Raw genomic sequence first — 23,846 nt, 5'->3', positions numbered from 1 at the left:
GAAAAATAGTCTTGTCATCATGGTATAAATTATTTGAATAATAATACTTCACTATGCTAAATAAGTGTTATTTTGGGGAATCTGTTCTTTACATGACCTGCTAAAACCATATTACTTGTACTTTTACTCAATTACATGTATAAGGACAAATAGTACTTTTTACTCTTTTACAATTTCATATACCCTTAAAAGTAAAAAGTGCATATGTCATCATGACTTAAATCTGAATATAAAAGTTCACCAAAAAAAGTCAATATGTCAGTTTTCCCACTGTCATTTTCACCTGCATGATTTCACAAAAGGAGTAGTTCTGAAGAATGCTCATGCTTCTCCCTACGACCATCATGGCAGTGGATGGGAAACAAAAAAACATCATATTCCAAGTTTTCCAAAGCCATATGAGGCTGTAAGGAACAGATTACAATTTATGTTATCATTCCAAGTCATTCAGACTTTAAAAGGCATAGGTGAGATGACAACAAAATGACCTTTTTTCTTTATTTTTGGTGAACTATTCCTTTTAGATAGTCTTTGGACTAGTAATGCGTTTTTATAATAAACATTGTGGTAGATCAATGAATTTCAAGTTTGACAGGTTTCTTTCCAAAGTTCATGCATCAAAAATAGAGAAAATCTACTGTTACTTGTTTTCAAACACCAATTTAAAAAGCTGAAAAGTGTGTAATTTTAACAAAGTACATCTAAATGTGGATACGTTTTACTTTGTCCTAGTATTTATTGGCTAGTAAGACTTTCAATAAAGTAAAATGTTTGACATTTGTAATTAAATACAATTTATCAATTGTTTTACAACTCATCATATACCCACCATTTCAGTTTAACGCAACATATCTGATGAATGTTTTCAGTCTAATGACTGACAATTTAGTAATATAAATGCATAATTTGCAATTATCTGCTACAGTGTTTTAGATAAGCACCTGTTTTACACACAATAATCCTGAAAATGTATTTTCAAAGAAATATTTTATTGAGGTTAGCTCAAGAATCTGATGGGACAAGTGTCCCCTAGTTTGGGCATGCATCTCTGTCACCTCATTATAATTACTCCCCTGTTGGCTGCACATCGCCTGGATGACTAATATCAATACCTCCACAACTAGAAGATATAAAGATCCCCCTAACAAAATGATCTAGAAATTACCTAGAAAATGATCAGTCTGCTGTTTTCCATATGAAAGTGAATGGTGACCACATTCATATACAAATGTAAAGAAATTATGACAAACACTAGTTCTGGGCTTTCATTTTCTGTGTGATTTTAATTCAGCCAAGTTGGCTTGATTTAGTCCTTGTAGTCATCTTTGCTTCCATATCAGGCAAGTGTGCTGGAACATCACATCACTAATCAATCAGATAAATCATAACCACGTCAAGCATGTATACCTTTTTTAATCTCTAAATGTGTTCGTAACATTTAATGCATATTCGTATAGATTTCCGTCTACTCCGGACTAACTCTAGTCTCCTATGAAACAGGCCACTCCAGACAGCACCTCTTGCTAGTGTTGCTCAACTGACTGTCCCAGCACATTTTACAGTTTTTCTCAGTCACTTTAGCACATTTCTCAGATCACAATTGAAATTCTCAAAACTGCTTGTTCAACCTCCACACCATCTAGCCACATCATAAAACCAGTTTCTCATTTTTTGAATACATTTCCAAATGCTTTGGTATGTTTATGCAATTAATTATGTGCAATTGTCTGTTGTTTCCTACATTATCAATTGTTTATGTCATGTTGATCAAAATATATCATAGCCTACTGGTTCTGTGTTGAAAAGTCTTAACCTAAAACATAGGCATTAGCTCGTTGCATAAGTAATCAAATTCAGAATGGCTGAATCAGTTGTCATAATCTCTCAAGCACATATCAGACTATTTGTCCTGAATTGATGAATTGCACAGGTAAACTAACGAAGAGTAATGTAAAGCGTTAGATCAACCACTGATCGAACCAGTTGTCTACAAAAGCTCAGACAGAGGTGCATCTCATGAATATTCAATTAGCAATATATAGACAGAGCAGAGGACAACATAAAACTGGAACAGACTACATGATTTATGCCCAGATTTTTGCCTCGATTTACAATCTGGACAAGTTTATGCTAGTTGCTGAAAGTAAGAGTCAGTCTGCAGATTTTGACCAATTTCATAGAAAATTGCATAGTGTATGATGGTCACACTCAGATTTTTTTTTTAGCAAGCTATCAAACATGTTTGATATTATGACCCAATTTAAAAAAATATTGTTTTTATTTGTCACACTTCTCCTGAAAATGAAGTGTATGTGAGTTTGTTGTGTTCAGAATTACTTGAAATTCTGGTAGTGTGTGATGATGATCCAGTCGTTTAGTGTATGATTCCCAGTTTTCCCTCTGTAATTTTTTTTTTTACAAAGTCAGCAAGCGTACCGTATGTTGCCTAGTGTTTTAAAATCTGTTCAGATTTTAAAAGTTGTGGTGTATTTCAGCCTTTAGTGTTACAATTTCTGACAATCGAAGAACAATAAGAAAACAAACAGGATCTACAGCAAAGAAGAAGATGTGTAATAAGGATGCATGGTGGAAGGGTAGAGAGGCACAACAGAGGAAGAAGAGGCCAAGGAAGTAGATTTGTTTTCAATTAAATAAGGGCCACTATTGGGACTGTTCCCAATCATGACCTTATAATGGCCAAGGTGGGTTGAACAGTACAGCTGAATGTTGAGAGAACAACCGTATACTCAGTCAGTGCAGGTATATTGTTACTTGGTGTGTCCTTGTATCTTACGCGTTTAACCCTATGATTATTCAGGTAGGGTAAGGATATTCAAATCTTGCCTAAACTATGAAGTACTCACCAGCCCGCAGAAGTTCTTCAGGAATGACGTAGAAGACTCCCTTGTGGTTGTTCTTGTTTGAGGCTCAGTTTGTATACGTAAAGTCTCACGGGAGGCAATCGTAACTATAAAAACTTTTATTGGTCACAATACAAAGCAGCTGATGCAAAAATAAAACAAAAAATCAGCCATGCTACAAGTTCCATAATCACACCCTAAACAGCAATATTGGAGATACTGTTAAGTGCCCCTCAATAGGGTATAAGTGTTCTTCATGCTTACTGCAGGCGGCATCTGAAGAGTGGTTTACTCCTCAGAAATTTTATACTAATTTTTGGGAAATTCCAATTCAATATCAGTCTATGTGACTCATGTCCAATTGCCGGATGCCCTTCCGTCTTCTCCTACGCTGCCATCTTCTTTTACCACTCTTCTCCTTCTTTACTGTAGTCTTGTCTGTTTTACCTCCACTTGTGGTTTTAAACCTTCTCTTCACCCCGTGTACCCTCTCAGTAACCTTTGTCGTTAGTTGCAAACATTAAGTTCATGAATTTACTTTTCACACCCTTTTGCTCATTTTATCCTGTTCTACAGTATAAACAAAGGTAGTCATGCACATTTATCTAAGCTCTACATCAATATTATTTAAAGCATTTTAGGTACTTTCTAATTATATAGCATTTTCATATACACGCAAATATGGCATCTACTTAAAAGCAAGCAAAATAAAATAACATTGAAACATTGATGAAATAGCAATATCAATATCCATAACAAAAACAATATATTTCAACAATGTGCACTGTACTGTAATAATGTATACTTACTGTAATGATTCATATTACAGTAGTCCACTTGTATATTATATTATACAGTAAATATACTTTGTTACATACTGAAACGCACGCCTATACATATACAGTCTATTGTGTGTGTAAATATATAAAGTCAGAGTCTTTTACTTTTCACTATAGCAATCACATTGTACTGTAAGATGTTGTCAGAGCACTTTTTAAAAGCATAATTGTGAATCCATTTACATAAATACTTACTTTTGAGAATTCAACTAAAGATTTTGAGAACGTTACAGACTTTTGCAGGTAATCCATTGTGTGGTTCTGTTTTCATTGTTTTGAGAAATGCAATGGTTTGCATATGTTAAGGATCATGTACCAAAGTGACTGAGAAAAACTGTAAGTAGTGGTACAGCGCCACCCAATGCACAAATATATAAGCATAACATCTTTGGGCAAGCCATTGTAACATTTAATCCTTAAAGGGAGGGTACAATGCTGTATAATTTGGACGTATGATGGAGTATTTCTGTGCCAAAAAATCTTACTTCCGGGTTCATACAAGTTTTGGAGAGTTTTTTTTCGATCGTGGCTCTTCATGACGTAGACGAGGGTGGAACTCCTTATATGGGCATTTCTCCCGGAAGAGCACGCCCTCACACATTGACCAGAGTGAGAGCAAGAGCGAGATCGTGCCCATCAACGCGCTTCATCCGGGGGGAAGAATGTCTCCAATCCAAAGAAATGTGTTTTTGGTTGTAAGGGAAAGATAACTTTATTCAGCTTCCTAAAAAACCCAACGTTATGTAAACAATGGATGCAGTTTGGTTTTTCCGGGGCAGCAACGGAGTTTCACAAGCGTGTTTGTTGACGAACGTTTTAAACAAGTCCCAGTTCGATGCTGGATTTGCACATCGTTTGATACTGAAAGATGGAGCGGTCCCAGCTGTAAAAGATCCCAGTCATGATTCAGAACTGCAAAATCAGGAAATATAACAAGAAACATATATAACAGCCAGGGGAAAACAAAAACAATTATAATGTAAAAGTAATACAAAAAAATTAAATAAATAATAATAAAACAGATAACATATTACAGGGGAATCCTGAAAAATATACAACAAGTTAGTGTTTTCCTCGCCTTAGTATTTTCCGATACTGAGAGCATTTCAAAATATTGTTGCAACTCTCTAATAAACACTTATTATTGGAGAATTTACACTTGTGGATATGGTATTTGGCTAGGAGAAGTAAAACGGCATCTGTTTTGTTGGCATTCGGCGCCCAAGTGCTCCTCACTCTTTAGCTCCACCCACGCCTCCAGGAGCTCGGAATTTTCCGGAGAGAATTGTAAAGCTGTATCTTTCTTTTATAAATATAATAAAACTAAAGACTTTTCGGAGATATGAAAGATGCAGTACTACTCTATAGGTACTCAAGATTAACATGAGATTGGGTGAAACTGTGTGTGTTGTGCCCCCTTTAAAACCTACTACTATCTATTTTCATGCTAGTAGTACTGATTTTTTTAGCTACTAGTATCTATTTCAGGTACTATATTGGCTACTAGTGCTTGTACTAGTGCTACCTTTTTAAAAGATAGTAGCCTACTTATTTATTAGATACTAGTTCTTATTTATTAGATACTGGTACTCATTTAGATACTAGTTCTTTATTGCAAGCCGTTACATTTAATCCTTAAAACGTACTAGTATCTTTTTTAATGCTACTATAGTAGCCTGCTTATTAACCACTAGAGCTTATTGTTTAGGTCCACGTTTCGATGATTATAGTTGTTTCTCAGATTTGCAGCCATCCATTTGCTTCTGTTTAGCTTTTAAAATATAGCTTTGATTTATTGTTTTTCTTATTTGTACAGTCGATCACACAACATAGTTCTTTCACACTTTAAATGTATTTTCGTGGCATTTAGGTTGAACACTTACACTTTATTTGCATAGCTCAGCACGTTTTTTGGACATTGTTTTGAAGCAACTTTACATAAAACATTTCAGTAATAATGTTCTTATTTAGCAGTTATTATTACTATTTACAGTGTTGGGGAAAGTTACTTTTAAAAGTAATGCATTACAATATTGCGCTACTCCATAAAAAGTAACTAATTACGTTACTTAGTTACTTTTGGAAAGTAATGCGTTACGTTACTTTTGTGTTACTTTTTACATCTGGACAGGGCTTGCTTGTATGTTTTTAAAATAAAAAAGTTCTGTTTTTAGCAAATATAAAGCGTTTTCTCACCAAAAGTGAAATGAATAAGCCTCAGGCTGAAGGGAAAGTACATTTGCATTATTTTTATTCATTTTGAGGAATACTGAATCTGTGTTTTGTTTTTTTGTGAGTGAGATGAATTAATGCACATTCATATTTATTTTAGAACTACATTAACATCTTCTGATTTCTCTCAGCATGGGGACAGGAGAGCTGTCAATCAATAAATTGAAAAAAAAAGTAACTTGCATTACTTATTTGAAAAAGTAACTTCGATATTCTCTTGTAAATGCATTACTTTACTAGTTACTTGGGAAAAAGTAATCTGATTACGTAACTCGCGTTACTTGTAATGAGTTACCCCCAACACTGATTATTTACCATTTGTCCGTGAACCCCAGCAAACCAAAAATGACACTACTGAATGTCAATGTTATAATTATATTTGTAGGCCTAAATATATTAGATTTGGCAGACAATATATGAAACAGAAGGATATTGATCGCACTGTATGTCATCGATATAGACGAGAATGTTTTTATTAGCATTATTTCCTTTGATTTATTCATCCTGCGTGCGGGCCAGGCGGAAGAAGCCTGTTCCCGCCCACTTCGGGTGACACGATTGACGTTGGTTTCTTTTCTGCCGGTTTTATCGTCGAGCTGCTAGCATGCAGTTAGCTTTCCTGATCGAAGCAACTTCTTAAATTAGGCTTCCGTAGCTCACGCGGTGTCTAAAGGCCTGAATAAGTCACTTCACCGTTGCTTACATAGTCTAAATGTTTTTAGTGCATGATCGATCTTCTTTGATAGATGAATATCGATCTGTTCCGATTGTAGGAAAGTATTGTTGTTTGTATGAGGGGAACGAGAGCTAGCTAGCTAGCTGCGTTATAGCATGACAGATTTGCTCATACGTATATATTTAGCTGCATACTGCTATAGCAGTGACCAGTGTGTAATATGCGCTTGACTTTTCTTTAAATACTGAAATTATGATCAGGGTGTTTGTCTTGATGTAGGCACATAAAGCATCTGGCTTCGATCCGGTTAGGACAGAGCATTTTTAGCAGCCCGCTGTCTGTGAAAAAGCTTCGTCTTTGTGTTGTGGATCCGACAGAAACGCACATCAGCCGGAGTTCCAAGCAGCACATCGGAGGTAAGGTGACCTCTAACAGGCCTGTTTAACAGCGCCGTGTGGTTATGATCTGGATAACTGCGTACCTGCTCGGCTCCAGATGCGAGCAACTGTTCACTGAAGTTAAAAATCTTTGCGTGTCACAGTGAGATGTTGATCTCTCATTATAGTAACGTACTACAACATGATAATACCGGGGCAAAACACGTTCTTCACTTAAGTAGAAATTAGGATAAGATATTATAATGGGTAACTATATTTCTTTACGAGTAAGTAGTTCTTGCTTCGATGTTTTACCATATATAAAGAGATATGAGGATGTATGGGTTCATGTGGTGACATTACTTATCTGAGCTAATGAGCTTTAACCGGAAAAGACTCCTGGCCCGCCAATTTACAAACCGTAATAATAAGAACTGTAACGTTAGTCGGCTCCGACTGATTCATGATGTATTGTGCCTTCAGTGTTGCCAAACCCCTCCCTCAGAAAATCTCTAGAACCGCCCTCAAAAGTCTCCATTTTTCACAAAAAGTCGGCAAATATGAAAACAAAGTAAATACAGGTAAATTTGGTAAAGGAAAGTAAATATATATATATATACACACTTTACAAATGATGACAGTATAAAAAATATAACAAAAAATTCTGAAGTAAAATTAGGAAATGCTTGTGATCTGCAAGCACATCAAACATGATGGAAAGACACAAAAGACACATAATGTTGGGAATTTGTTTTATGTGTCACCAAAGTGCATCCCAGTCCTGCTCCAATACAACAGATAAACAAAAACTATTCATACAAACTTATTTCAGTCAACACACTATTACCACAAAGTAAGTGCAAAATACTGCATCCCAGCACACATGACACGATGATGCACTGTGTCTCTCTCTCTCAGTATCTGGTTGACATGACTGTGCATGAATTGTGGTATAACTTTTGTGTGCGTGGTTAAAACGAGATGTTCATTTTTTTCTCCGCCATCTTGATAGATGCTTATAATCACTCTTGCCAACTCTCGCAAGACAAATAAGCAAGCGCTGCTTCAAAAACAAGCCCAAAACAAGCCCAATTTATTTTTTGATGATTTATTATCATCAATATGATTTATTATCAATTATTTATTACCAATAAATGAGCCTGCAACATATTAAACTGAAACCACTCTTTTATCTGAAAAGCAGAAACAGAAGCTATTTTACAAAAATCAGCCAACTGCAACAAAAATGGGAACAAAACTCAGCTCCAATCACCTGTGCAGAATAGGATTGGAGAGATGGAAAAGGAGAAAAACACAAGAGCTTCAAAGCTGTAACATAGCCACATATTTATAGCCTACTAAAATATAGGCTATTCGAACCATATTTACTCTTAGTATTAGTATAGGACTACTTGTTTTTTATTACAGCCCGTGATAATTAATACATTACAAAAACATTGTAAAAAAAAGAAAGTCATCCGTCATCCCACTCCTCTACGTCTACTTCTATCATCGCTTGGATTACAGCGTCACGACACGCACCTTCTTTTTGAACGTGATTTTCTCCAATGAGGGGGAGGAAAGGGCGGAATATTTGGCAAATTACGCTGCAGCACTTATATTATTGCACTGGTTGGCTATTAACTGTGAGCAGACAGTGTCATTCAATGCATTGGAGAATACGGCGAACATATATGGTTTTATATGGTGAATACATATTAGGTGATAGGAAGTGATTCAGACAGTTTAATAATGCTTTCTGTTGAGGTGAATGAAATCTGGTTTCCAGTCAGTGTCACGTGAACCTTTGCAGCTCCAGAGAGATGACATCACAGAGCAGATCATATGCTTGAGGGTGCTTTCACACCTGGCCCATTGTTTCGAAACCTGGTGCGTTTCCCCCCCTTAGCTCGGTTCGTTTTGGGCATATGTGAACACGGCAATCGCGCCCGGATCTGAGCCAAAACAATCGGTCCGAGATCACCTGAACGAGGTGGTCTCGGCTCGATTGAAAACGATCTCTGGAGCGGTTCGGATGTAGTGAGAAAGCAATCCGATCTAACGGACCAGCGAACCAGGCTATATCACAATGTATAATGGGTAATTACGTAAGTTCCGTGAAAAGCATTAGCTTTGTTGTTTTGCTAATACTTCAAAATGAACCTGAATTGTCTGTAGGTGAGCACGTCTTCACCATTCAAAATAAAAAAGTGAACTTTTTCATTTTATAATGCCGTCTTATTGCTCTTCTTGCTAGTAGGTGCATTTTAAAAATGCCGTCTTTCTCGGTTTCTAAAAAACCCAAATGCTTCCAAACGTCAGCTTTTAACGTTGCAGGTGCCGCTCTAATGTGTGTAGCTTCATCCATTTTGTCACGTACTAGCGCCTTAGCGAACGCAGACACACTACGTCTGATGTAAGAAATGCACGTAAACGTGCTAGGGCTCTGTGGCCGTGGGGCCGACAAATTCCGATAGAATGTATTGCAAACGAGCACAAATCTGACTTTTTTCATTTAAACTTAAGACATCGATTATTTAAATCTCTGCATCGATTCAGAATCGTTTAATGCGGAACAACGATGCATAGAAAAAAACGATTATTTTTCCCACCCCTTGTAATGATACCCATACTGTGCTGCACATTATTGACAATATTGAGCTGAACCTTGACTTTGCCATTATAATAATCATCGCACAGCCCTAATTCAGAGGACAAATTTTATTTTTGAACTACTAGCGCCTTAGCGAACGCAGACACACTACGTCTGATGTAAGAAATGCACGTAAACGTGCTAGGGCTCTGTGGCCGTGGGGCCGACAAATTCCGATAGAATGTATTGCAAACGAGCACAAATCTGACTTTTTTCATTTAAACTTAAGACATCGATTATTTAAATCTCTGCATCGATTCAGAATCGTTTAATGCGGAACAACGATGCATAGAAAAAAACGATTATTTTTCCCACCCCTTGTAATGATACCCATACTGTGCTGCACATTATTGACAATATTGAGCTGAAGCTTGACTTTGCCAATATAATAATCGCACAGCCCTAATTCAGAGGACAAATTTTATTTTTGAACATGAAAAATTTACCAAGGTCCGGACCTCGGTGACCTCATAGCTGGCTACGGGCCTGCTTCACCTCTTGTTCCTTTCATGCACTAAATGCATGTCCACTGCTGAGCTGTGGGCTATGAATATCATGGGCAATGCAGACAAAATTACAATTTAAAATCAATCTATCAATTTTTACAAATAAAGCTTCATATTATGAGAAGGCTATTTTCTACGACCTTTATCCTGCAGTCATGGCGAAATTAGGTTCCCCCAGTCTAAAAAACAGGAATCGAAAAAGAATTGAAAACAACAGTGAAGAATCGAATTCCATCAATTCCAGAACCAGGAATCGAACTCGATTCCAAAAATTTCAGAATTGAACAGTCCTACTGTTAACATTACAGTTAGCTAGCTTGCTGTTACACTAATTATAGAATAGTGCAAACCAAGGATATTATAGTTTTGAATTTTTAAATTAGTTTTTATTTTAATATCGTTTTCAAATTTCCTATAATTTCAGTTTAGTTTTACTTAGTTTCATTAATGGTTTTGTTAGTTTTAGTTTAGTTTTTATTTTGTGAACACATTTCTATTTAGTTTTTATATATTTTAGTTTCAGTTTTAGTTTTAGTAATTATAGTTTAGCAGAGTTAATGGAACACTTCCAGTGTAGACCAAAGCAAGACATTTCATTTTAGCAAAGTTGAATGTTTGCACAGTTTACAGTTAACTCTTGTGCAAACCTCTTAATAATGAAAATAATTCTTTACAACTGAGCAAAAAACCAAAATATGCAACTGTATGTATAAAATGTATTCATTCATATTCATGTTCATATTAATTCATATTAAAGATGTAATCTTGTTAAACATGCCAATAGTTTACAAACAACAAGCTAATCAAGGTTTTCAGAGTTACTAGAAAGCTACAGGCAGTTGAGTTTCGTCATGCTTGTCATGTGACACAGCAGCCACAATAGCACTGTATAACTGATATAGGCTTGTTTGTTTTTCCCCCCCCTTTTTATTCGAAATATTTCCAAACGTGTTAACTATATCAGGAAATATCTAGATTCTCAAACATGTGTAAGTAAATGCGTTTTGCACCAGATTGTTATTTGATCTATAAAAGGTGACAAAGTAGAGTAATAGTGTAATCTATTAACTACATATAAAAACCCGACTTTTTGCTTAAGTAGGCCTACCAGATATGGGTGTCATGCCATAAAATATTTTTAATACGACTGACTCTGTATTTAATGTGAATTTAATAACAATATTGTAAGTTACTATATTAGGCTATAACATTTTCATTTTACAGAGGGCAAAGAACATTTACATTATCAAAGAGCATTTTCCCAGCAGCCATATCACCCTGTAGCCCAAGACTGGTTGCCCACTAAAGCTAAGCAGGGTTGAGCCTGGTCAGTACCTGGATGGGAGACCTCCTGAGAAAACTAGGTTGCTGCTGGAAGAGGTGTTAGTGAGGCCAGCAGGGGGTGCTCACCCTGCAGTCTGTGTGGGTCCTAACGCCCCAGTATAGTGACGGGGACACTATACTGTAAAAAAGCACCGTCCTTCGGATGAGACATTAAACCGAGGTCCTTGACTCTTTGTGGTCATTAAAAATCCTAGGATGTCCTTCGAAAAAGAGTAGGGGTATAACCCCGGCATCCTGGCCAAATTTGCTCATTGGCCTCTGACCATCATGGCCTCCTAATCATCACTGATTGGCTTCATCACTCTGTCTCCTGTCCACCAATAAGCTGGTGTGTGGTGGGCGTTCTGGCGCAATATGGCTGCCGTCGCATCATCCAGGTGGATGCTGCGCACTGGTAGTGGTTGAGGAGATTCCCCCGCTTTCATGTAAAGCGCTTTGAGTACCCAGAAAAGCGCTATATAAATGTAACTAATTATTATTAATTATTTTCAGTTCAGTCTAGCCAGAGTTCAGGCACTCTCAAACACTCCCATTTAAATCACTGAAGCTGTTTACACTGTGAAATGAATATCTTACTTGCATTCGTACGTACATCTGCACAGTCAGCGAGCAAGTGAACAAAACACCGCGTTCAGCGATGACTCATCTGAACATCTCTGATTGGCCATTGCATTCATAAGCTTAACAGAATCGTGTGTGATTGGTTACAATGCAGCGCTGTACATACGCGTCTGTCTCTGGCTGAGCGCCAGACAAAGCACAAACACAGATTTGAATAGCATGCTGTGCCACACTGAACAAACTAATCACACCGGTGTGATTGTATCAAATATAAAAAATATTATTTGGCTATTTTTTTTTTTATTACCTTTTGGAAGCTGCATTTAAAGTCCACTTGGCTCAGAAATCCGAGGGGGCACGTGGTCAAATTTTCTGGCACAGAATGAGAGCTTATTAAATCACGAACACTATTATTTATTTTTGCTAATTATTATTTTATTAGTTAGTTTTTCCAGTTACTGTTGTTAGTTTCGTTTAGTTTTAGTATTTCATTTATTTTTCAATTTACAAAAGTAAGTTTAATTTCAGTTTACAAAAATGTTTTTTGACCAATAGTTTTATTCTTAAGCCCAGCTCGCACTGCGATTTTGTCCACGATTTGGTCGTCTGAGACAAATTTTGAAAATCTTAAAAGATTCCTATAATCCTAGGCTAAAATCTGTAGTCTTTGATCAATAGTTTGAAGCCCGGCTCACACTGTGCGATTTTGTCCACGATTTGGTCGTCTGAGACAAATTTAGAAAATTCTAAAAGATTCCTATAATCCTAGGCTAAAATCTGTAGTCTTTTATCGTTAGTTTTACATGTTCACCGACAGCCGATTAATGACCGTTGCGATCAAATTTGACCTCTGACGAACTTCTGGCAGTGTCAGAAGATTTGCTGCACAGTCCTGCAGTGTGACATCTCCTACGACAAGCATTAAACTGTCTTCGTTTTTTCAAGACAAGCCATGATCAGAATTAATGCTAGAGATTTCTTCTGACCACATAAACTCCGGCACTCTCGTCCTCCACTCACAGAATTCATATGATTAGTTGTCTTTGCCATGATAAACACTGGTTGTGCTGCTGTTTTCATGTTGGTGTGTAGTGCTGCTTGCACTATTCTGCATAAATATGCCGGTATTGCCGCCATTCATATACTTTTAATGATAGCCAACATTACAGCCCCACGGGCAATGCAGCTTGCGGTTGCTGAACGTGTATGGGTTGATAAGGTAAAACTCCGGACAAGTTTTCTTGCGCGCACCCATTTTTAACGCGTCTTGACTGTCATACAGTCTGACATTGACAACTGAGATCCCACAGTGTGACATGATCATCATGTTCGTACAGTCTGACAAGTACAATCCTAAAGGACTTTTAAAAAAAATCGCACTGTGTGAGCTCGGCTTTAGTTTCAGTTTTTATGAAAATAACCTTGGCGCAAACCTCAGAATAACCAGACCAAGGAAACCAAATTACAAGCAATATCACAAATAAATACAATAGAACAAAGATACACAGTACTTAAATTTTTTCTTGTAGAGCTAACAGTAGTGTTCAGGTAAAAAAATACTACAGAAATTGAATAATCAAATGTAAAATTGCACTGCATAGTCTTCACTGTATGAATTAAATACAGATTAATCCTTATTAAACCTAAAAAAATGTATTCAGTCAAGCAGTGAGTGATTGTCCTTTGTCTTTAGTTAGACAGCAGCAGGTAAAATAGGCTGCTGTCACTTTAAAACAATGCACGCATCCAATATAATGTTTTATGTCCAATTTTTATCCCAGCTGTTCATGTTCACTTGGATAAAACCAACTGTTTACAAGCATACTTTCTAAGATGGACATTTTGACAATTTTGTGTGTTTTTGTCCGTTCAAGCGTGACAAGAAATGAAAGAGTATTCAATTCAGTACTCACACATTGTCAGTGAGATGGCTAGAAAACCATCTATCAGGGAGCACATGAGTACTTGAGTTCTCTTTGATGTCTTTTGCACTTAACTGGTTTATAATCACTTGAATGTTTGTCAAGACTTAAAGCTATACTCCACCTGAAGATTCTCTCATTTACTCACCCTCATGCCTTCCCATATGTACAGTCATGGCCAAAAGTTTTGGCAGAGACCTACATTTTGTGTTTTGCAAACCCACGATTTGGTCGTCTGAGACAAATTTTGAAAATCTTAAAAGATTCCTATAATCCTAGGCTAAAATCTGTAGTCTTTGATCAATAGTTTGAAGCCCGGCTCACACTGTGCGATTTTGTCCACGATTTGGTCGTCTGAGACAAATTTAGAAAATTCTAAAAGATTCCTATAATCCTAGGCTAAAATCTGTAGTCTTTGATCAATAGTTTTACATGTTCACCGACAGCCGATTAATGACCGTTGCGATCAAATTTGACCTCTGACGAACTTCTGGCAGTGTCAGAAGATTTGCTGCACAGTCCTGCAGTGTGACATCTCCTACGACAAGCATTAAACTGTCTTCGTTTTTTCAAGACAAGCCATGATCAGAATTAATGCTAGAGATTTCTTCTGACCACATAAACTCCGGCACTCTCGTCCTCCACTCACAGAATTCATATGATTAGTTGTCTTTGCCATGATAAACACTGGTTGTGCTGCTGTTTTCATGTTGGTGTGTAGTGCTGCTTGCACTATTCTGCATAAATATGCCGGTATTGCCGCCATTCATATACTTTTAATGATAGCCAACATTACAGCCCCACGGGCAATGCAGCTTGCGGTTGCTGAACGTGTATGGGTTGATAAGGTAAAACTCCGGACAAGTTTTCTTGCGCGCACCCATTTTTAACGCGTCTTGACTGTCATACAGTCTGACATTGACAACTGAGATCCCACAGTGTGACATGATCATCATGTTCGTACAGTCTGACAAGTACAATCCTAAAGGACTTTTAAAAAAAATCGCACTGTGTGAGCTCGGCTTTAGTTTCAGTTTTTATGAAAATAACCTTGGCGCAAACCTCAGAATAACCAGACCAAGGAAACCAAATTACAAGCAATATCACAAATAAATACAATAGAACAAAGATACACAGTACTTAAATTTTTTCTTGTAGAGCTAACAGTAGTGTTCAGGTAAAAAAATACTACAGAAATTGAATAATCAAATGTAAAATTGCACTGCATAGTCTTCACTGTATGAATTAAATACAGATTAATCCTTATTAAACCTAAAAAAATGTATTCAGTCAAGCAGTGAGTGATTGTCCTTTGTCTTTAGTTAGACAGCAGCAGGTAAAATAGGCTGCTGTCACTTTAAAACAATGCACGCATCCAATATAATGTTTTATGTCCAATTTTTATCCCAGCTGTTCATGTTCACTTGGATAAAACCAACTGTTTACAAGCATACTTTCTAAGATGGACATTTTGACAATTTTGTGTGTTTTTGTCCGTTCAAGCGTGACAAGAAATGAAAGAGTATTCAATTCAGTACTCACACATTGTCAGTGAGATGGCTAGAAAACCATCTATCAGGGAGCACATGAGTACTTGAGTTCTCTTTCATGTCTTTTGCACTTAACTGGTTTATAATCACTTGAATGTTTGTCAAGACTTAAAGCTATACTCCACCTGAAGATTCTCTCATTTACTCACCCTCATGCCTTCCCATATGTACAGTCATGGCCAAAAGTTTTGGCAGAGACCTACATTTTGTGTTTTGCAAACTTTGCTGCTTAAGCTGTTGTGGTGTTCATTCACATTGTTTCTAGATTATTGTGTTGAGTGATCAGAGGCATTTTAAATAATTGCTAAAAGCTTCATCGGCCAAAAAATTAACTTTTCACAAAAAAACTAATTTCATTGTTTTTTGATCCTGACACAAAATGACCAGCTAACATTAATTGACTAATCATATCAGCAGCATATGTGAAAGTGTGACATCACTATCATGCTAATTAGATTGTTAGAGCAGACTGATTGCTATAAAAGGAGGGAAGAAACACTTCCAATCATTGTGTTCTTGTTAGCAATGGTTACCTCCAAAGAAACACGTGCAGCCATCATCGCTTCGCATCAAAATGGCCTCACATGCAAGGAAATTGCTACAAAGACCGGATCATCGAGAACTTCAAGGAGAGAGGTTCAACTGCAGTAAAGAAGTCTTCAGGACATCCCAGAGTGTCCAGCAAACGCCAGGACCGTCGTCTCCTGAGGAGTCCGCTACGGAATCGTGTCACCACCAGTGCAGAGCTTGCTCAGGAATGGCAGCAGGTTGGTGTGAGAGCATCTGCACACACAGTGAGGCCAAGACTTTTGGACAATGGCCTGGTGTCAAGAAGGGCAGCAAAGAAGCCACTTTTCTCCAAGAAAAACATCAAGTACAGACCAAAATTCTGCAGGAAGTACAAGGATTGGACAGCAGAAGACTGGTGCAAAGTTATTTTCTCTGATGAAACTCCCTTCCGGCTGTTTGGGACATCTGGAAAATCGATTGTTCGGAGAAGAAAAGGTGAACGCTACCATTCCTGTGTTGTGCCAACAGTGAAGCATCCTGAGACCATCCATGTGTGGGGTTGCTTTTCAATCAAGGGAGTGGGCTCTCTCATAATTCTGATCTTCCAACGATCCATGAGCAATTTGGAGGTAATCCGTGCATTTTCCTGTATGATGGAGCAGCATGTCACAAAGCAAGAGTGATAAAGAAGTGGCTCGAAGATCATTACATTGAAATTTTGGATCCGTGGCCAGGCAACTCGGTGGATCTCAATTCCGTAGAGAACCTGTGGTCAGTCCTCAAAAGGCGAGTGGACAAGCAGAAGCCCACAAATTGTGATCAACTCCGAGAACTAATAAGGCAAGAATGGATCGCCATCAGTCAGGATTTGGCCCAGAAGCTAATATTCAGCATGCCAGAGCGAATTGCAGAGGTTATGAAGAACAAGGGCCAACACTGTAAATATTGACAATAAAAGTCTTTAAAACTTATGATATGCTTATCATTGTTTTTCAGTATTCCATAGACACATGTGGAAAAATAATCTACAAATACTGAAGCAGCAAACTTTGCAAAACACAAAATTTGTCACTGCTAAAACTTTTGGCCATGACTGTATATGACTGATTTTGTTCAGATGAACACAAAGAAAGATGATGCTTCAAAAACCAAAAAGTGAATATGCAACCCCAGTTGATGAATCAATGTCTTCTGAAGCAAAATAATAGATGTAAGTAAAATACTTACATTTGTTAAATTTAACTATAAACCATCACTTCTGACCAACTGTCCTACTTGGGTTCATTCATTCACGCTTGATATAAACATCAGCACATTGCAAAGCAAGATGTGAAGGCCCTTCTTGCGTTAGCTGCAGGACACATTTATGTCATGCTTCACAAAGTTTGGACATTTACGTCAAACATGAGCTCATTAACCTGAGAATGACAGCTGTTCAGAAGAGATGGATAAAGTAGATACAATTATTAAAAATATTAGAAAATGATTCTAAACACACCTGTTGTTTTGCTTCAGAAGATATTGATTCATTAACTGAGGTCGTATAGACAACACAAAGGTACAATTTGTGAGGATTTTTAAGCATCAGCTTTGGGGGTCCCATACACTTGCAAGATAAGGCCTCTCAGAGATGAATTATTTTTCTAAAAATCTTTGTTTGTGTTCATCTGAAGAAAGCCATATACATCTGGGACAGTATGAGGTAAGTAAATATTGAATCTTTATTTTTGGCCATAGTATCCCTGTAAAACCCCTTTTAAAAAGGTCCAAAATGAACATTTGCCAAAAGCAAGTAAAAATTGGTGCTGGCAAGTATATGAAAGTGTTACTCTATGGTTTTAACATTTAAAGCAAATAAATATAGACAGAAATAAATATTAATACTGTAAATACTTTCATTTACAGTACATCAGGGGGTGGTGGTTCAGGTTCTTCTTTGTCCTTATCGGTCTAATGTGCCCATTTTTTTCCACAGACACGGTGGACTGCTGGTGTTCTGATGTAGACATCTCCCTCTACCTCACGTCACTTTCTTCCTCAATCCCTACGTCCTCTGAGACAGCTGAACACTGTGGAACTGCTGTAAACGTTGTGATTCAGCATGGTAGAGGATTAGCCTTAATTTCAAAGTATTCAGGGTACAGGCCATTGCAGAAAGGAACCGATACTCTTTGACATTCAGAAGCTGGTTGAAAACTCATGGGATACGAACATGTCGGAGGTTGGAGAGCGTCGGCAAGTCAACACAGATTATGCCGTTTCAGTGCTGGAACAGCTGAAGTTTTTCTACGAGCAAAAGATGTTGACTGACATCACTCTGCTGGTGGAGGAGAGCGAGTTCCCCTGCCATAAAATGGTGCTGGCCACCTGCAGCTCTTACTTCAGGTGAGTGGAGCAGGTATTTGTGAACACATGAATATTCAACTGATTAATCTATAAACCATTTTTTTAAAAGCATTAGAATTTATTTATATAAGTGTTAATTTCTCTCAAATTCAGTGTTTACTGGTAATGGCATTTTTAAGACACCATTCCACGATTATGAGTTTTCTTAACTGCTCAATGCTCTGGTAATTTCAAAAATATGACCATTTCAGGGTGGACAAAATTAAGACAATTAGGCCTGTGCGACAAGCATGATTTCTATACCGCAGAAAGCACAATTTCTAGGGCTGGACCAGAATATTCAATTATTTGAATATTTGTTCGGTGGGTTGGCATTCGATTTTCAATTTTGAGATTCGAATATTTTATTTTTTTTCTCTCGAACACCTGGTATCCTCCGCAAAACGGTTCTCATTCACGCTTGAATATGAAAGCAGAAACCATGATATGCAACAATTCAAATGTGTATGTGTGTTTTAAAGGTGTCATCAGATGCGACATGCACTTTTACAAGCTGTTTAAATTAAAATGTGTGTTGGCAGTGTGTGTACACAACCACCCTATAATGATAAAGATCCACCCAGTGTTTTTTTTTTTTATCTCGTTAAATGATTACCCCTTTCGCAAATCGAGCCGATCCCCTCCCACGATTTTTTGATTGACAGTTAGGGATGCACCGATACCGATACTGGTATCGGGCCGATATTGAGCTCCTGTACTCGTACTCGTTAAAATGCCCCAATACCAAATGCCGATACCACACAGCATGTGATAAGTGCCATAATTCAGGGACCGATATGCAAACTGGAAGGGGTCCAAGGAGGGGGGGAGGGCAGACTTGATGTGGTGCATGACTAGCCGTTCAAAGCACTTCATGAGGATGGGGGTAAGTGCAATTGGACGGTAGTCATTGAAGCAGGATGGAGACAACTTCTTCGGGACTGGAATGATGGTGGTAGCTTTGAAGCATGTGGGGACAACAGCCTGACTTAGCGAGATGTTGAAAATGTCTGAAGACATCGGTGAGTTCTAAGTACATAAGTGATATGTATGCAATGAATATAATGTTAAACATTCAATATTAACGCCTGTATAGCTAATGTACGCGAGCTGATAAGCAAAGCACGCTGAGTGGATTGAGCGCAAGCTTCTCGAGTGAATATACCTTTCTCACAGACATCACTGGAAAGTTTGTAGTTCGGTCAGATATGTCAAAAACAAGTTAGTAAAACAATACACAAGCTTTTCATCAAAAAATGAACAGTGAAAGTAACAAAAACTTGTAAAATACATTTTAATGGGCATAATTAAGTGTGAAAATAACCGAAGGATATACAGTCAAACCAAAATTTATTCAGAGACCAGATATATTTTTTTGATAATGGGGAGGGCAGACTTGATGTGGTGCATGACTAGCCGTTCAAAGCACTTCATGAGGATGGGGGTAAGTGCAATTGGACGGTAGTCATTGAAGCAGGATGGAGACAACTTCTTCGGGACTGGAATGATGGTGGTAGCTTTGAAGCATGTGGGGACAACAGCCTGACTTAGCGAGATGTTGAAAATGTCTGAAGACATCGGTGAGTTCTAAGTACATAAGTGATATGTATGCAATGAATATAATGTTAAACATTCAATATTAACGCCTGTATAGCTAATGTACGCGAGCTGATAAGCAAAGCACGCTGAGTGGATTGAGCGCAAGCTTCTCGAGTGAATATACCTTTCTCACAGACATCACTGGAAAGTTTGTAGTTCGGTCAGATATGTCAAAAACAAGTTAGTAAAACAATACACAAGCTTTTCATCAAAAAATGAACAGTGAAAGTAACAAAAACTTGTAAAATACATTTTAATGGGCATAATTAAGTGTGAAAATAACCGAAGGATATACAGTCAAACCAAAATTTATTCAGAGACCAGATATATTTTTTTGATAATTTTTACTAGTGTGTGCCAGACACTGTTCATTTATGTAAGTGAGGATAGCAAAATAAAGTAAACTGTGACAAATTATACCCAAAAATTCTTCATACAGTGTAATTTACTGTAAACCAGTAAAACTGATACAAATTTGGGACCAAAAATTAGACAGACCGAGTCTGGGAAAAAAAATTGAAGTTCAGGTTTGCATGAACCTGGATTACAACATGCCCAGGAGACTACAGGCTGTCATTAAAGCTATGGGTTCCCGACTAAGTATTGATAGTTGTGTAAATACTATCATACTAACGGCTGTCTGAATAATTTTTGGTTGATTGTAATCCATTACATACCTTTCTATCAAAGTTATCTAACATTATCAAGCTGAATTCAGTTTAACTCTGAGTTCTTGTCATATTTTATTACCATTTTCTAAACTATAGAGAATAAACTGTGATAATGTGAGAAATGTTGAAGGTGTCTGAATGAATTTTGGTTTGACTATCTATTTGATAAATGAAGTTAACCAACTAACATTACACATACTATTTTGTTTCTGTACCCAATATTTAAAATTTTTACAAATGCAATAAAAATATCGGTATCGATACTTGGTATCGGCAAGTACCAAAAATAAAAGTATCGTATCGGGCGAGTACTGGAAAAAGGGGTATCGGTGCATCCCTATTGACAGTAGCGTTTCAGCCCAGACTGGACTGGTGTCTAACCTTAGACCCACCCTGAGTGAGCTGTCATCAGTCTACCAATGTTTCACCGCCGGAGCAGATGTAGACAAAAAGGACTCTTAAGCGATCGAGGTGTTCTGTTGTTGGATGTAATAATGAACATAGCAGTCGTCATTTACTCCCAGCATGTGAGCAGCTGAAGCAGTGGATTACCTACTAAAAGCCGCTTTTCCACTATCGGGCCGAACGGTCCTAAGAACTGTCAGGTACGGTTCCAGTTGTATTTCCACAGCCGTTTTTCCACTATCGGGCTGAACGGTTCTCTTTGCATAACCGTTCCATTCTGTGTCGATCCGGGCCAGTCAGCACAGATACGGTTTCATTTTCCAATGTGGTGCTTAGGCATGGGCCGATTACCGGTTTCATTTGACCACTAATATTTTCCGTTATACCGTTCCTGCGGTATGCACTGTTTTTCATGTCTCCTCAAAGACTGAAAGTGTAGGAATCCCAGTGTAGTGCAGTGTAGAGAGTAACACGACCCTCCTCCTCCTGTTGGTGCAAGCGAGCGGTCAGTCACGTGTGTGTAGGAGGGCCGAACTGAAATGGGAGCTGCCCCTGGAACTTACGCAATCGGCAACCGGCAGTTTTTTGTCTTATTGGAACTCGTCTCTGTTCTAGACTCCTGCTGTCAGAGAGTGAATCTGCCTCTCATTCAGAGCTTCTGCTGTTTGTTTCGTTCAGGCATGTAGTCAAAAAATGAACAGTGAAAGTAACAAAAACTTGTAAAATACATTTTAATGGGCGTAATTAAGTGTGAAAATAACCGAAGGATATACAGTCAAACCAAAATTTATTCAGAGACCAGATATATTTTTTTGATAATTAACTACTTAACTACTTTTTTTGATAAAATAACTACTTTCACAAAGCTAGTCAGAACATTCTGTTTTTGCTTCAGATTGGGTTATTATTATACAACCCTCTACATTGCGAGTAAATCACTAGCATATGCGACTAAATCTTCACTCTGGGCGACTAAATGATGTCTAATATTAGCCAATGGCTTATAAATTCTCAGATTTTACTCGCCAGTGTGAGAGTTGGAGGCTAAGTATATGTTAAGCACAGATATATTTTTACTCGCCGAACACTCTCTGACTGAGCGCTTCAGAGTTTTACTCCCCGTCAAGCGATCTGTGCTATTTTTCAGTTCATCTCAATGGATGTGCAACGCACATGAACTCTGAAGGCGCACGACTCGCCGTCGCTTTGTCTCGCACACACGCAGAGAGAGAGAGAATTGACGCGCTACATGAAACTGCTGGTTTCTCCGGTAGTGGGTGGAACTAATGCGCAAACGGCAATCTCATTGGTTGGCACTCACCTATTATCGTCCCTGTTTTGATTTCAGCTAATCAGTTCGAGCAAACGTACACAACCTGATTAATATTCATGAATCCAGTAGCTCATTAATCCTTAGTGCGTTTTATATTGTTCTTATTAGTAGAATTCGTAACATTAGTATCTTATCAGTATTTTTGTTAGTTTTTTCCCGATTTTCTTTTTGTACAGAAACACTGAATGACCAAAAAAGCACCACCACCAGTCCGAAGTTCAGTTAAAATGACTAATATGCATTCATACATGGTTATCTAGTTTTAATTCTAATTCCTAAAGTTCTAACATTAAATAATATTGATTATCATATTATAATGCTTGACTGACTGATGTTAAGAGTGTACATATATATACTAATCAACATTTGAAATGGATCAAAACCTTTCATCAAAGTTGTCCTAAAAACAAAATGCATTCTTGTCTTAGGACAACGTTGATGAACTCTTTTTGATCCACTTCAAATGTTGACACACATATACAGTGTGTATATATATATATATATATGTATGTTGCTCAAAAACAAAATATATTGTGTTCAGCAGAATTATTATTTTTTTTTTTTACCCAGTCATTTAAAAATAACTCCCAGATATTTCTGTTTTTGGAACTCCTTTTTTATCCGATATTTACTTCGTTAAATAACAGAAAAAAGGACACAACTCTTGACGTGAAAAATAAAATAAACAGAATAAGCGCAATAAATGCAAATGTTTCCTCCACAGACCAAACTGTCTCAGACATATATGTTTTTTCTTTTTTATATTTTTATATTGAACGTAGCATAGCTGTTTACGTTGCTGTTTCATCAAACAGCGCGCTTCCACTTAGCCAGCTATGGAGAAACTGGTAGCCAGGCAACAGAGTGGCGACATCACACACAAAGTTGTCTAACCGTGCCGAGAATTGTTTGTACCTGTGCCGTGCCATACCAGGCTCACGTGGAAATACAACTAGAACTGTACCTGACAGTTCTTAGAACCGTTCGGCCCGATAGTGGAAAAGCGGTTCACGTGAGCCCGGTACGGCGCGACACGATTACAAACAATTCTCGGCATGGTAGGGATGTAACGGTATGAACATTTCTTATCATGATTATAGTGACCAAAATTATCACGTTATCAGTATTATCACGGTATTGTTCAAATGGGCTGGAGATGTTAAAAAAGTACCGACACTTAAATCACTTCACCAACTTTTATATTTAAATATCAACAAACAACAAATAAAATGGCTTTTTGTTTGCATAATCACTAAAACAATAACATTACCAATGATGTTTGGATTTTAAATGACAACTTGACTGACAATAGAGGTCTGCACGGGCTTTAAAGTGAAGCCCAAACCTGGCCTGTACCCGAGATTGTCTGACCCGACCCGAGCAGCACAGTTAAATTTAGAGCCCGAACCCGACCCAAACCCC

The 23,846-nt window shown here is 37.6% G+C and overlaps 1 protein-coding gene across 1 annotated transcript in view; it reads left to right on the top strand.

The window, feature by feature from the left end:
• The first annotated feature begins 6,482 nt into the window (after nt 1–6,482).
• Nucleotides 6,483–23,846, top strand: part of kbtbd2 (kelch repeat and BTB (POZ) domain containing 2) — a 24,802-nt gene continuing 7,438 nt past the window's right edge. The window contains exons 1-3 of the mRNA XM_016239948.1: nt 6,483–7,024; nt 18,007–18,135; nt 18,214–18,416. Coding sequence (XP_016095434.1) covers nt 18,133–18,135; nt 18,214–18,416 — 206 coding nt within the window. The 5' untranslated portion in view covers nt 6,483–7,024; nt 18,007–18,132. The remainder of the gene's footprint in view (nt 7,025–18,006; nt 18,136–18,213; nt 18,417–23,846) is intronic.

Source organism: Sinocyclocheilus grahami, unplaced genomic scaffold, assembly GCF_001515645.1.
Source record: "Sinocyclocheilus grahami isolate Dianchi unplaced genomic scaffold, SAMN03320097.WGS_v1.1 scaffold578.1, whole genome shotgun sequence".
In the NCBI taxonomy this organism is placed as follows: domain Eukaryota; kingdom Metazoa; phylum Chordata; class Actinopteri; order Cypriniformes; family Cyprinidae; genus Sinocyclocheilus; species Sinocyclocheilus grahami.
Note: the sequence above shows the minus strand (reverse complement) of the source record. Positions and strands in the feature narration are given on the sequence as shown.